The sequence below is a fragment of the Struthio camelus genome, chromosome 8, assembly GCF_040807025.1.
Source record: "Struthio camelus isolate bStrCam1 chromosome 8, bStrCam1.hap1, whole genome shotgun sequence".
In the NCBI taxonomy this organism is placed as follows: Eukaryota; Metazoa; Chordata; class Aves; order Struthioniformes; family Struthionidae; genus Struthio; species Struthio camelus.
In genome coordinates this window covers 4012930-4026295 of record NC_090949.1, presented here as the reverse complement: position 1 = coordinate 4026295, position 13366 = coordinate 4012930, and the positions used below count along the sequence as shown (strand labels likewise).

General features: G+C 43.9%; 2 protein-coding genes across 3 annotated transcripts in view; both read right to left on the bottom strand.

The window, feature by feature from the left end:
- The window catches only part of EDEM3 (ER degradation enhancing alpha-mannosidase like protein 3), a 31631-nt gene extending 25598 nt beyond the window's left edge, over nucleotides 1-6033 (bottom strand). The window contains exons 1-3 of one of the 2 annotated variants that reach the window (XM_068952003.1): nucleotides 5821-6033; nucleotides 3763-3808; nucleotides 3-103 (exon numbers count right to left, since the gene is read on the bottom strand). In XM_068952003.1, the coding sequence (XP_068808104.1) occupies nucleotides 3-103; nucleotides 3763-3808; nucleotides 5821-5981 (308 nt within the window). In that variant the 5' untranslated portion in view covers nucleotides 5982-6033. The remainder of the gene's footprint in view (nucleotides 1-2; nucleotides 104-3762; nucleotides 3809-5820) is intronic. The other variant, XM_068952004.1, reaches the window with a different exon arrangement.
- Nucleotides 6034-6720: 687 nt separating this feature from the next.
- Nucleotides 6721-13366, bottom strand: part of NIBAN1 (niban apoptosis regulator 1) — a 63422-nt gene continuing 56776 nt past the window's right edge. The window contains exons 13-14 of the mRNA XM_068953532.1: nucleotides 12049-12160; nucleotides 6721-11142 (exon numbers count right to left, since the gene is read on the bottom strand). Of these exons, the coding sequence (XP_068809633.1) occupies nucleotides 9413-11142; nucleotides 12049-12160 (1842 nt within the window). The 3' untranslated portion in view covers nucleotides 6721-9412. The remainder of the gene's footprint in view (nucleotides 11143-12048; nucleotides 12161-13366) is intronic.

Genomic DNA, 13366 nt, shown 5'->3' with positions numbered 1-13366 from the left:
ACTTTCCCAAGGCGTCATCTACATCCCCTCGACTCGGTTCCTGACCCCGTACTCGTCCACGACAAGTTAAAGGCATGAGTTCATCAGCTGGATACGCGTGTTCCTGTAGGGAAACAAGTAAACAAGCAGGTGAATAAAGTTATAATTATTATAGCCATTTCATTAAATCTTCATAGTTCATTAAAAGGAAGCCTATACTTCAGGGAAAAAAAAAAAGCAGCATGACTAGCTGACAATGACTGAACTGTAAACAGAGCATTGGGACCTTTTTCTCCTCTCTCTCTCGCCAATCTCTCAAAGAAGTCTGGACCAACTAATGGCACATCCATCCCCCTCTTCCTCCTCCCCGCAAAAATCACTAATTAATTCAATTATCATGTGTGTTCCCTGCAACAAGGCATGTACAACGTTTCCCACAACATTTCTTACGCAGAGATTATCTCAAAGATGAGCTTAAGGCCTATAATTAACACAGGCATTATCAAGTGGCTGATACTTCACAGAAAACGAGTGGTTATTGGACTTTAAAGTCTCTTCGGAAACATTTCCGAAAGGAATTAAGTAACGCAGAGTCACAGTTGGTGACAGATAAGAGAACTCACTTAGAAGGTAAAATAACGAGACACTGGTAAATCACTATGCCATGTGTAGGAAAGGACCACAGTCACACAAACGCACAAAAAAAAAGCCTGAAGACTGAGCCTTGGACAAGCAAAGTTTTCAGGAGAGTGACGCTGCTGCTTTTTTAGCAAGAGCTCTAGTGACTTTTCCACAGTTATAGAAAAGCCATCTGCAAAGCAAGTTGCATAGTAACCTTATTTATTTCTCTTCACTCAGGCAGAAATAATAAAAACGTCACCCTTGCCCAAGTCCAGCATACTGAATAAGATGCCTCTTCCGACCGCCAATCGAGCCAGTGCAAGTTTTGCAGTTTTAAACTACCACCAAAATGGGATATCAAAGGAAACACATACAAATATATTGTTATATTTCATCCTTATTGTAAGAGTCACCAGTGACATTAAGAAAGATTAATCTTAAATATACCCAACTTCAACAGTCACGCAAGAAAGTGCCTCTGTTAGAAGGCCAAGGTGAGAGACTTGGGATGGAGCCTCTCTCTCCCGGTTCCCTCAGGAAACTGGTGCTATCTAGTTTTACTTGTAGCATGGTAGCTAGCATGCTACATAATTAAAAAGTTCAGTTACAGAAACTGAATCTACAAAAAAGCACATTCAAAGTCCTTCCAAATACACAGTACAAAAAAGTTCTATATTCAAACATGGACTAGAGCGGAAAAGAAGGAACGCTCACCTATAAATAAACGCCTCTTACAGCCATTTCTTTTTGAAAAGGATGGTTTCTTTCCCTGTCACTCCTGCCATCAAGTTTTAGGGCCTTTGCACAACTCTGCTCTCATCGAGTTCAACTATAAAAGCTAGAATCTAGACCATTTTAACACAGTTTGGATATTTCTGAATATCTATGAGAAGTAGTCAGAAAAAACACATGAGAGAACTACAAGGCAAAAGGAACATCAAAACTAAGATCCTCGGCTTAAATTACGGAGAGAAAAGGTCATTAAAAACTCTGGAGAAGATAAGACCAATTTTTTAGTCTTCTTTCCTTCTAATTTTTTACTCTAACTTTTTTACTCTTAAAAAAAACCATAAAGGAACCAGAAACACTTTGAAAAATAGAAGTTCACTTAGTCTCTATCTAGAGCATTGAAGGTTACTGGGTCAAGCGATGTCCTGAACTTGTAACTTTTCCAGTTCAAGTAACCTCAAAGGGAATACAAAGATATTAAATACAAAATCCGGCACAAACGTTACAATCGGCACACTTCTGGAAAGCGCTACACTACACAGCTCGATAGATGCTCTGGAGTTTCTACACGTTCTGACAGAAGGGATCATCATATTCCTCAAGGTCAGGAACGTAAATTCATAGTAGCACTGTATTCGAAAAAAAGAGAAAGGATGCATTGCTATTAGCGCCGTACACCAAGAAATACTTACTAGCCTAAGGTGAAAGACATTTTGAAATATTCTTTCTGACAGTGAAGAAAAAGCCCTCTTCTTTATCAGAAAGGTTGGTGAACAATAACAACGAAAGAAAGCAGCTTTTTGCTAAAAATTCCTGTTAAGTTCTGAAAAAAAGACCAGGGAGTTTCCCCCTTGCATGCAAACATGAATTTTCAGTCTTCTCGCTATTCGTGTCTAAAATACGTATTAATAGAAACAGAAAATCAGCTGTCTGTTTCAAAAGCAACCATAAAAAACACTTAATTTTCTTGCTGTTGGACTAAGCCTGACGCCCTAATCTTTTCTTTGGCTTTAAGCAAACAAGCCACATTTCTCTGTTTGATTAGTGTTTGAGCCTACGTGGCAAGTAAATATCCTTTTGGCTTCCAAGTTTCCAGGATAGCTGAAGTCATTCCTCCCCTTCCTCTAGGGTTTTCTTCTTACAGATGTAGCAAGATACATAACTACTTTCTAATTTATCACAATGAACGGATCCTTTCTACCTGCATGAAACTTTTCACGTGATTTTGCCAAATATATACAGGTTTTTACTTCAGATAGCCATGGCAAACAGACAAAGCCAAGCATTTGTAAGGAATCAGGTCCCAAGTAATTAGCTTCAAATCATAACCAGGAAGCACACTGTCAAGCTAAGCTGTCAAAAGCAAGAGTTAAAGTTTAAATGAAAAAAAAAAAAAAAAAAAAAACACACAACTGCACCAATTTTAAAAATAATCTTGCCTGAGTTTCCATCTATTAATTCTATAACTCTCATGCACTATAAATAAGCAACTCACATGCTCCACTAGCTTTTAAGCCTCAAGAATTAAATCATAAGGCAGCAATTGGGACACGTGGCAAGATATTTTCAAAAGACAGCAGTTTGTCATGTGCGAGCTGGTGCAACTTAGAAAAAGAGAAGAAAAAAAAGAGGTATCTGCTGTAACAGCTGCAAAGAACGTACAAGAAAACCTGTTAACATAAACTCGGTAAGCATAAATATTCTACGTTTTTCAAATCTACAGTTTCTCCTCAGAAACGTATTACTTTCATTTGAGGAAAGCCAGTCTACCTGAGTAAAGCAATTCTTTATTCTGCAATACATCTAAATTAAACTTATTTCAAGGTTGATTAGATTCCAGAAGATGACCACACCTGAAAGAGACCGCAAACTGTTTTGCGCAGAAAATCACAAGCCGCATTAAAAGAAATCATAGAAAGTGTGCCTCACCGTCATATGACGGTCACATACTTAGAAGAGGGCATGTACTGTAAGCATGACATCAAAACCCCCTCTTTGTTCATGGCAAATACTATTGGTTTGTAAAAGAGCTACCAAACTGTATCTAACTTATCTCACTACAGGAGACATACTATAATTTCCTATTTAAATATTATTATAATTTCATATTTAAATTTCCTTTTTCAATAGTTTTGAGAGCCTGGAATTCCAAACCAAAGAGTTTACCCAAGATGAAAACTGCTCGCAGTCTAATGCGACACAAACCAGTTTGAGGAAAGATCAAGCACAGATTAACGTAGTTACTGATAGCAATTCTGAGCTCTACCTGCTCTTCTTGGAAGTAATATACAGACGCTCTTAATCATTTTAGCTTTGTTTTTCCCCCTCCCACCTCCTCACTACACCTTCAGCATGTTCTGTAAGTCACTTTTCCTCTCATGTCAGGAACAACAAACAAATCCGAAAAAATTAAACAAACAGTATTTGACTTACCATATAGTTGGTATACGCATGATCAAACATTTCCAGCACTTGGTTTCTAAAATAAAAAATAAAAAAGTTAGCAGTCTGCCTCATAGTATTTTTTTCACATGCCACCTTAAGATGGTAAGATGTACTATACTGAAATCTATATATCTGAAAATCAGAAACAGGTCCCCTGCTAACGCACTCTGATCAAGTATATATGAAATGAGGCAAAATAATATCTCCCAACTCACTTTCATTCACTTACAAAAAAAAAAAAAGTTTTTTTTTTTCAATTAACATGAAATTAACTGTTTCACATGTGGGGACTCTCATTCAACTTCCTGTGCTTCCTCTTAAATAGCTGTAGAGGTCACCAACACATTAAAGCTAGCTATGGGATACATTCCTTGCTAAGCAAAAAACAGCAAACAGAATTACATTCTTCTTGCAATCACCAATACTAAAAACAACTGACACAGCCTAAATTCCTATCCACGATTTGGAAGAGGGTTACCACATACCCCTCTTCCTTGCATTTGAAATCTTAGCAAATGAAACCAAAGAAAACTCTTGTGGATTATAAAATACATTTATTTTACATGTTTGAAAAGCAGTCAAGGTAAGAAATGCTACTATATAAAAAAAAAAAAAGTAGTAGGTTTTTTTTGAGAGTCAGAGAGTACTGCTTCCCATCATACCTAATTGTTTTAATGAAAAGCCCCGCAAGGCAAAAGACCTTGCTAATTTCTAACAACATCATTCACCATCTCTGTGGATGGGACTGAATATAAAAGAGATAAGAACACATTTGTCTTCCAAATATCTGATTCAGTCAAATGACTGGGAAATTTTAAAAGTTAATTTTAATTTGGCACAAGGTTACAGCCTGTGATGCTTTTTTCAGGCGCTTCACTGACTGTATCTAGTCTGCAGCTCTGGGATCTGTTGCGGCAGTCAAAACCCCAGGGTTTCGCACAAGAGCGGCCAGGTCCAGTTGCGCACCCGAACTAAGCATACAGTATTCAGTAACATATTAAAAAACGCTTTTATTTCTCTACAGGCAAGCTATATTTATAAGGCATGTTCGGATACAGCCTTGCCATCATACAAATATGCATAGCTGCTATTATTCATGACTGACCCAGCTCAGAGCCCCCCAAACGCAAACAGTGAAAACGCCCCACTTGCACAGATTCTTGGGGCAATCACAGGACACGCTGAGGACGAGTTATGAACACAAACATTTTAAACCCATCAGGGAATAAAAAGTTTAAACTCCTGTTGTAGTCACGTGAGGAAAAAAAATACAAACCATCAGAGAGTCCAAGTATTCAGAGATCCCAAGATGGAAAAAACCTCAGTAACTGTAAACATTATTAGCATTAAATGTGGACTTATACCTAACGATTGATAACTTTGTAAGTCCCCAGTGTTTCTCCAATAGACTTTCTGCATCTCTGTCTTGCAGGCTGATGATGAAACTGCCCCAGTACTAGACCCAAATCATGATACACCTGATGACACGTCCATCTCCAAAAAATCCTGCTCTGTGTGGCAACATATGTTTTCTGTCACTGGCACTGCAGTCCTTACCCTTTAACTAAAAACCTTATTAAAGGAGCAGCTTCTTACAAGTGCATAAACGGGGGACCGAAGTAACTCACCTCATCACACACCAGGCAAGGATACACGTCAACATTTACCCCTTTTTTTTTTTTTAAACGAGTCTCAAACACTCCCGTGCTCCAGAGACCCGGCCCGAGAGACCAAGGGTTCAGATTTACCTCTGCTGCCTTCTCCCCGTCATTACTGGCAACGCCTGGCCGCAGCTTTCGGGCAGCTCGGAGCTGCCTCGACAGGGCTGACGGCCCCCAAGGACCCCAGGGTGGGGGGCTAACGGCCCCCAAGGGCCCCGGGGCGCGGGGGGGGAGGGGGGAAGGGGGAACTAACGGCCCCCAAGGGCCCCGGGGCGCGCGCGGGGGGGGGGAACTAACGGCCCCGGCCCGGCGCGGCCCCCCTGTCCCGCTCTCCGCCCAGGCCCGGCCGCCGCCGCCCCTCTCCCGGCCCCGCCGCCGCGCTCACCCCAGCCGCCGCTTCTCCTCCTTGCTCATGGCTCCGGCGCCCGGGGCGGCCGCCAACACGGAGGAGGCCGAGAGGAGCCCGAGGGCCAACAGCCTCCAGGGCCGCCTGCAGCGGGGCGCCGGCTGCGCGCTGCCCCGCTCGCGGCCACCAGCTCCGCTCATGGCGGCGGCCGCCTGCCCTCCCCGCTAGGCCCGGCGCCGGCCCATCCTCCCCTCGCCCGCGGGCGGCGGCCGCCGCGGCTCCAGGCGCCGACGCGCAGCCGGAAGGGACCGGCCAGGCGTAGCCAGGGAAACCGCCTCGCGCCGCCGCTTCCGGCCGCTCCCGCCCGCCCCGCCCGGCCGGGCCAATAGGCTGCGGGCTCCCGCCCTGCGCCGCCACCCGCCTCACGTGATTCCGGCGCGCGCGGGGCCTCGCGCGAGGGCGACGTGGACAAAAGGAGGGGCGGGCCCGCCCGCGGCGGAGCGAGCGCGCAGGCGCGGCAGCGGGCGGACTACAGCTCCCAGCACGCCCTGCCCGCCCCCGGCCCCCTCCCCTCCGACGCGGCGGGCGGGCCGGCGCCCGCTGGGGGTTGTAGTTTGTGGGCGCGGGGCCGGGGTGTCATGGCCGCCGCCGCGCTCTGAGGGGGCGGCCGCGGCGCGCAGCGCGCTGCCGAGCGCCTCTTCCTTTAACGTGGTGGCAAAACAGCCGGGATGGGGGGCACAAGGAAGGGGGGGGGGGGGACAAGACACGGTGCGAAGGAAACCGGCCCCCGGGCTGGGCAGCGTGGCCGTTACCGCCCGGGGCGTCACCCGAGGGCAGTTGAGCATCCAAATACCCGCGGACGCGTTGTCTAAAACGAACGAAAGGGGGAAAAACAAAACAAAAAAAAAGAAAAAAAAAAACAACTCCAGACCCTAGCAGTGGAAGGGATGAGCTTACTTTATTGTCGTTAAAAGCGGTTATTACAAAGTTATGCGCAAGATACACTTGTGTTTCGGGTCCCGTCCCTTACAACCGAATGACGTAGGACGGCAAGGCCAGGCGCGCCGCCCGGAAAAGCTCCTTCCCTCCTCCAAGCGCCTCCGCCCGGCTCGTCCCCAACCCTCTCGGGCTCCGAAAGCTCGAGCAGTCTTTTATCGGCGTTCCCAGTTTAGCCGAGGAAGGTGCTCCTTACGGGAGAGCGGCGGCAGGGCGCCCCAAGCAAGCCACCAAAACGACCGACCCGTCAGCGGGCTCGTCTTCTAACCCGCGCTCCTTCGGCCTCCAAACCGCTGTCGCTCCCGCCGAAATAAGGCACGCGGTTGTTACTCCGAGGCGGCTACTGCACGGAACGTACGGGAAACCAGGAAAACGTAGGCGAAGGCAAAAATCGCTCTCCCAGCGGCGACGCGACGGGGTGGGCACGGTAACTCTTCCCAGCTCTTGCCCGCTCCGCTCCGGAAACGCGTTCCTGTATTCGGCAGCTAAATTGCTAAGCGCGTACAGGAAAACGTCCCCCAGATCTAAGCCCGCCACAGGAATAACTCAAAATTTACTTCGGGGAGAATGCTTATGCTACATCCTTTTTGTACTGCTCACGCACAAAGATCTGTCTAATTCACATCGGTGCTAAATAGCTTTAGTAGAGGAACGCAGCCTTTTTTGCGGCGGCTGTCGCTGCCCTACTATTCCTCTGTCATGCAGCACACACACTGGAAATGTTCGTGTCCCATATTCCACGACGTGGCTAAAATAGACTGCTGCTGATCAGCTATCAAGCACATATTCTAAATTTGGAGTCACTTGTGTTCAGTACCAATTCGAAATAGGTAAAGATTTGTAAGGAATTAGCTGACAGTGGTTTGTGCGTGCGTTGGCAGACGAGTATTTTTGCATTAAACGTAAGGAGGACGCTATTCAAAACCACTTTTGCAAGGCAAACGTATATGCACGTCCATGTCCACAAGAGGGTTTTAGGAAAAAAACAGTAGCTGCATTTATTTTACAATAGCGATGTTCCAGCTGGTCAAGTTACTCAACAACCTTCCATCCCTACGCAGTAATGTTTGCCTGTTCCTCTAGTGTCACTACTCTGTTAGTATTATAGAATATTGGATAGCATTAAATAATAGACTCTACACAGTTAGTTAAAGTTAAATGCCAACAAATATCAGGACTGTGCTATTTTTCAGGACCCTTGGGATTTCATCATTTCTTCCCATATCTTTATGGGCGCAACTCTGCAGTCCTTACTTACTGTATTTATAATTGATCTTAGCCGTCCTGGACTGTATTATATTTATTCAGAAAGAGTCTGAAACTCCAGGCCAAATTTTTAAGGTGCTTTAAACTGACCTCTCAGGTACATGGCTGGTTCGCATGCCGAATTTATTTAAACACTATTTTTCACTCCCATGCTTTTCTGCACACAGAGTCTTTAATACTGTGTGTGCAAGTAATGCCTATGTGCAACTTTGTGCATAGATCACAATTTGATGTTGTGGATGATAATACACTGGATATGAAAACAGCACGTCTCATTTAGTAACTGCTTCTGAAACGTGATTCTGCCCTCCAAAATCTAAGAGCAAGTGAACAAGCCTTAGCTGCTTTCTGCCTCAATCAATATCTGCTTTTGAGATTATATACAATGATTATGATATTTCATAGTTACTGCAACGTACGATGTAGCTTACGCAGCTAAAAGCCGTCACCAAGGCCTACGCAGCCGGGGTACTGTAACTGAAGTCAGTAAGAATGCGCACGGCAGGACTCTTACTAGTCTGTATTAGATAGCAGTACATGAACATATTTTATGGTGGGAAGTACGACAGAAAGATGCTACCTAATGATTATAGTTATTGTAAACATTCTCATCTTTCCCTTCCATAAAAGAAAACAAAATAAAACAGCTGTAAAGTGCTCTGGAAGGCTAAACATAACCCAGAAGTGCAGAGTGGGATTGAGAAACCTGCTCCCATGTTTTTCCCATTTTAAATATCGCAATAAGAAAAAAAAAATCAGAACACTTCATTGTCTTTCATATCTGTCAATACTTTAAAATATTTAAGTAATCAGTTTCCAGAGTTTGCATACAATGTGGCTTTTGAGCAATCTAGCAAATTAACTATTCGGTTCCTGTTTAACTACTAAAAATGTTATTTATTTCCCATATACTGCATGCAAATACTAAAAGCATCCTTGAATAACAGCTTGTGTACCAACCGCCTAAGAATCATAACGTTGCTGTCACATCCATGCATTTAAAAACCATGAGCTGGTCCCTGCTAAAGAACCTAAGAACAGTGAAGTTGTTAAAAAAAGAAAAAAGTTTGTAGCCGGGGGGCGAGTTCCTTTTGAAGCCTTCAGTGGTCACACCTTCAAACTTTTTTCTATAACCATAAAAGGTAGCAAATTTTAAGTGAAAGATGAGGTTCCCAAGTAGTAACCTGATTTTAAAGAGCAAGGGCTTTAAGCGAAAAGAAACCAATCATCCGTCACTTAGGAAGGGATCTGTCACAAAACTGCAAGAGTAGAGCCCATCTCCTCCAGCCTTGACTTAAACAAGTATTCATGATTAAACAGGGGCTACTGAAGTGAATAAATCCTAGAGGGCCGGGCTGAGAAACACTTCTTACTCTTCAGAATTTTGCTGTACAGAACTATCTTTCCTGCTCTCTTCTGTGAAGATCTCTCTTCCTTCTGAGCTTTTAATTTCAGCGTGTGAAGATGATTCATCTGCTGGCTTCCCTTCACCCTCCCCAGACTGAGCATCTCCTGTGACCTGGACGGCGCTAACGCCGCCCTGCTCCAGCATGGAAGGAGCTGGCACATCTGTCGGTTCTGGTCTTGGGTCTTGTGTTTTCAAAATGGGCACTTGTGTTTTGTCTGGACTTTCAGCAGGATTAGGGGAAAAGCTCTCAGTCCCTGCTTCCACTGGGACAGCGTAACTATTCCTTGCTCCTCCCTCCTCCACATCTAATCTTTTGTCTTCGCACAAGTTTTCAGTGTGTTCCTCTGGTTGCAATCTATCACTTTCACAGCTTCCCGTGCCTGTGTACCAAAGACTGTGGTCCATCGCCATTTCTGTCTTTACCTCTTGAGGTGTATCAGAGATTTCCACCAACCATTCTGCTTGTGCCATATTGCAGGCCCTCTCAGACACATTCACTAAATTCGCACCATCTGTCCCCGAACTGGATGGAGATAAATGGTCCCCCTGGATCTCGACGCACTCTGCATCTTTATTCATCATCTGGCTTGCTTGACTTTCTGCTGCAATAATTTTGCTCGTCTCATTTTTCCCGTTATCGTGCTCCTGCAGCTTTAAAGTCTCACACTCATAAATCTCTTTTATGTTCTCACACGGAGTATCTGCTGGTAATTCAACTGTTACCATCAGCAAACTCCTTATCTCATTCACATCATCAGGAGGTTTAACACTCTTTTCTTCTGACTTGCTTTCTTTTTCAGTCTTATCCCCAAACCCTCCTTTCAATGTGTTTTCGTTCTGTGAAGTAACCCTTTCCTCAGTGATCTCTGCTTGGTTCTTGCTTTCTTTTTCACTATCCTCTCCAAACCCTACTGCATTTTCACTCTGAGGCAATTCTTCCACAATCCCTTCTTCTACCAGGCTTTTCTTTCCAGCACTCCCTAAAATTTCTGCTTCTGCTACATTATCGTGTGGGGAAGTTAGGTTTACCTCTGCAGCTTCTTCCTCTACTTCGCTTTCTTTTTCTGTGCCACCTGCAAGCTCAGCTTCTGTTGCCTTTTCAGGCTGAGAAGTTACTGTTTTCTCCATTGCTCCTTCATGTACCTTAAGTTCTGTTTGCTGTACGGTGCTGGCTCCAAAATCTTCTTTCGCTGTAGTTTCAGTCTCAGAAGTTACTTTTTCCTCCACAGCTCCTTGTTGTGTCTTAAGTTCTTTCTCAGGGGTCTGCACAAACTGAGCTTTCTCTGTATCTTCATCCTGGGAGGTGATTTTTCCCTCTGCAGCTTCTTGTTTCTTAGGAGTATACGGAGGGGAATCCTGTTTTTCCCTGATGTCTGTAATGATCACTTTTTCACTTGCGCTTGCCCGAATATCAGCCACACTGACAGAAACTACTGCCTCTTTGACTGATGACTTTCCATCACCACGATCCTTCTCCCAAGAAATTTTTTCAGTCACAATGAGTGTTTCATCACTTGGAGTTTCAGTATCTGACATTTCTGCTCTGGTGGTGGAAGGCTTCTTGGCAGGAGTGGTTTGAGCTGATCCTGAAGGAGTCTTCAAGTCAGTTAAACTGGATACGCTTTCGCAAGGCAAATTCAAGTTATCTTCAAAGAGGTTGTGTTTCTTCAGAACGGCAGCTTCTTTTATTACTAAGTAGAACAGAAAGAACAAACTTTGTTGAAAAGACTGACAGCGGTACGTTAGAAGACGACACACTATTTTCCTGAGTTTCTAATGTCATGCATTCTAATGTTACAGATAATATTAATTTTCCACTTGCTTTTGGTTTACATTTTATTTTATCTGCTTTGAATAATGGAACTTCAATACCGACCTAAGCCTGCCATTGCTGGAATAGAAAACTAGCAGAGGGTCCACAGTGCACAAAGGTAACGTTTACATGCAAAATTATTTACGCTGAACACATGAATAAAAGAGTACTCATTATATTATACTGAGATTTTGGAGTGGTAGCACCACAAAGGGGCTATTAAAACTTCCTGTGGTGAAGGTTGTCTTTTATCTTGTGTATAGACAGACCAACAGAAACAAGGAGATATAAATATTTTATGTATCTCTATATACCACCAGGAATGGTTTTATTTTCTGACAGAAAAACAGAGAGATCTGCAGAGAGTACTGCACTGGCATCAGTGATTTACCGGAAAGTGCATCCAGCAGTACATTTTATTTTGGGAAATTCGTTTTCACTGCCATTAGATGTCACCAAGTCTTTGCAAATACCAAATTCTGAGCATAACTTCACTCCTTGCCCATGGAGTCAAGAAAAAGTAAAGGGTGGCATAATTATTTTGTTAGAAAACACTCTGAGTATCCCAAGCTTAATAAAGTTTCCATATGGATTCAGGTTTTGGGGCTTGCCACGCTTCTTCAATGAGCTGAACCAGAACACGGAAGCATCTTAACCGCGAATCTTTGGGAAAGTTGGGACCTGGATCTGAAGTAGCCAGGTTAGGGCTCTTGAAAGCCCTGAAGCGAGAGCTCACAGGCCGCCGGTCTGAACGTTGTTACTGTGACCTCAAAAGTATTCTTACCTTTCAGGGTTTCTTCAAGCAGTGTCTGATACAAAATCTCCTCATAGACGTTCTCTACTTGGATCACGCTAGTGTAATCAGCAAAAATGAACTGTTCGTATTTCTGCAGCTCCTGTGCAGGCACACAAGAAAGGAACAGAAGCATAAAAATGTGGCTGAGGCATATTGAGTGTCTAACTTCAACAGGGAACCTTGGAGATGCCATCTAGCAGGTCTTGCAATGCTCCTTGCTGTCTCTTGAGGCAAACTATTCGAACTATGACTAAATGAACTATATATGTTCACAATTTATTATGCATTTATCAACAGTATTTTTTCACTACAGTTACATTTATAAGCGCTATAGATCATTGTCATCTGCACGGTAATAAATACTTCTGATATAAATAGCTGGTGAGGAAGTGCCTCAGTCATTGTTTGTCCTGGGAGGCAAATTCATGGTAAGCATGGGAGATAACAGTGTTTTTGTTTTTTTAATAGGCGTGTAATGTTTTTAGCTTACTGATTTATATATAATAGTTTACGTCTAGACAGTAATTGAGTCATTATCACTAGGAAGCTGCTTGGTGGTCTATAAAAAGTAAGTGAAGTGACCTCTGCCCACTTCTAAAAGAGGAGCCTTCAGACAAACATATTTGTTGGTTTTCTAGTAGGAGGCCAAGGCCTGAAGGGGCAAGTAAACTACGCTACACGGTTGCTTCCAGAGCTGGCTGCTAATCTATGCAGAGGCACAAATGCTTGTGGGAAGCTTGCCCCATCACTGCTTCCTCTCTCCCTGTCTAGCAGAGACAACGTACGGGACTCCACTCCCCAGTATATTCAAGGTGATGAAATGCTTTTGTTTCCTTTCTTACTCCTGTGCATAGATGCCATGTTTTGAAGGCACTGCTGACACTCTACAGACAGTAAAGACTATTATTTTGGGGATACGAAAGAAAGCAGAATGACATACAGAAGAGAGCAATTTTGAATATATTTTTTGAAGTTATAAATTGTAGTGACCCATACTCAAAGACTCACAAGCGTAACTTGACAAAACACTTGTTGTTGAAATTGTTTTTAAAACCTGAAACAAGGGAGAGAGGATCAGCATGAGCAGTGCAGCATAGGTGATAGCCTACAGCCTCGGGGAACTGCTGAATGTCAGGGAAACAAAAGGGCAGAGAGGCCAGGATGGCTGAGGGCAGTAACCTTTCAGCAGGTACAGTGAAACTGCAAGAGGACAGCATGCACAGCCTACAACAAGGGCTCCACGTGAAGCCCATGGCAAATCTGAGTGAAAGACTATTTATTTTGAGCCAGCTATTTATTTTGAGGC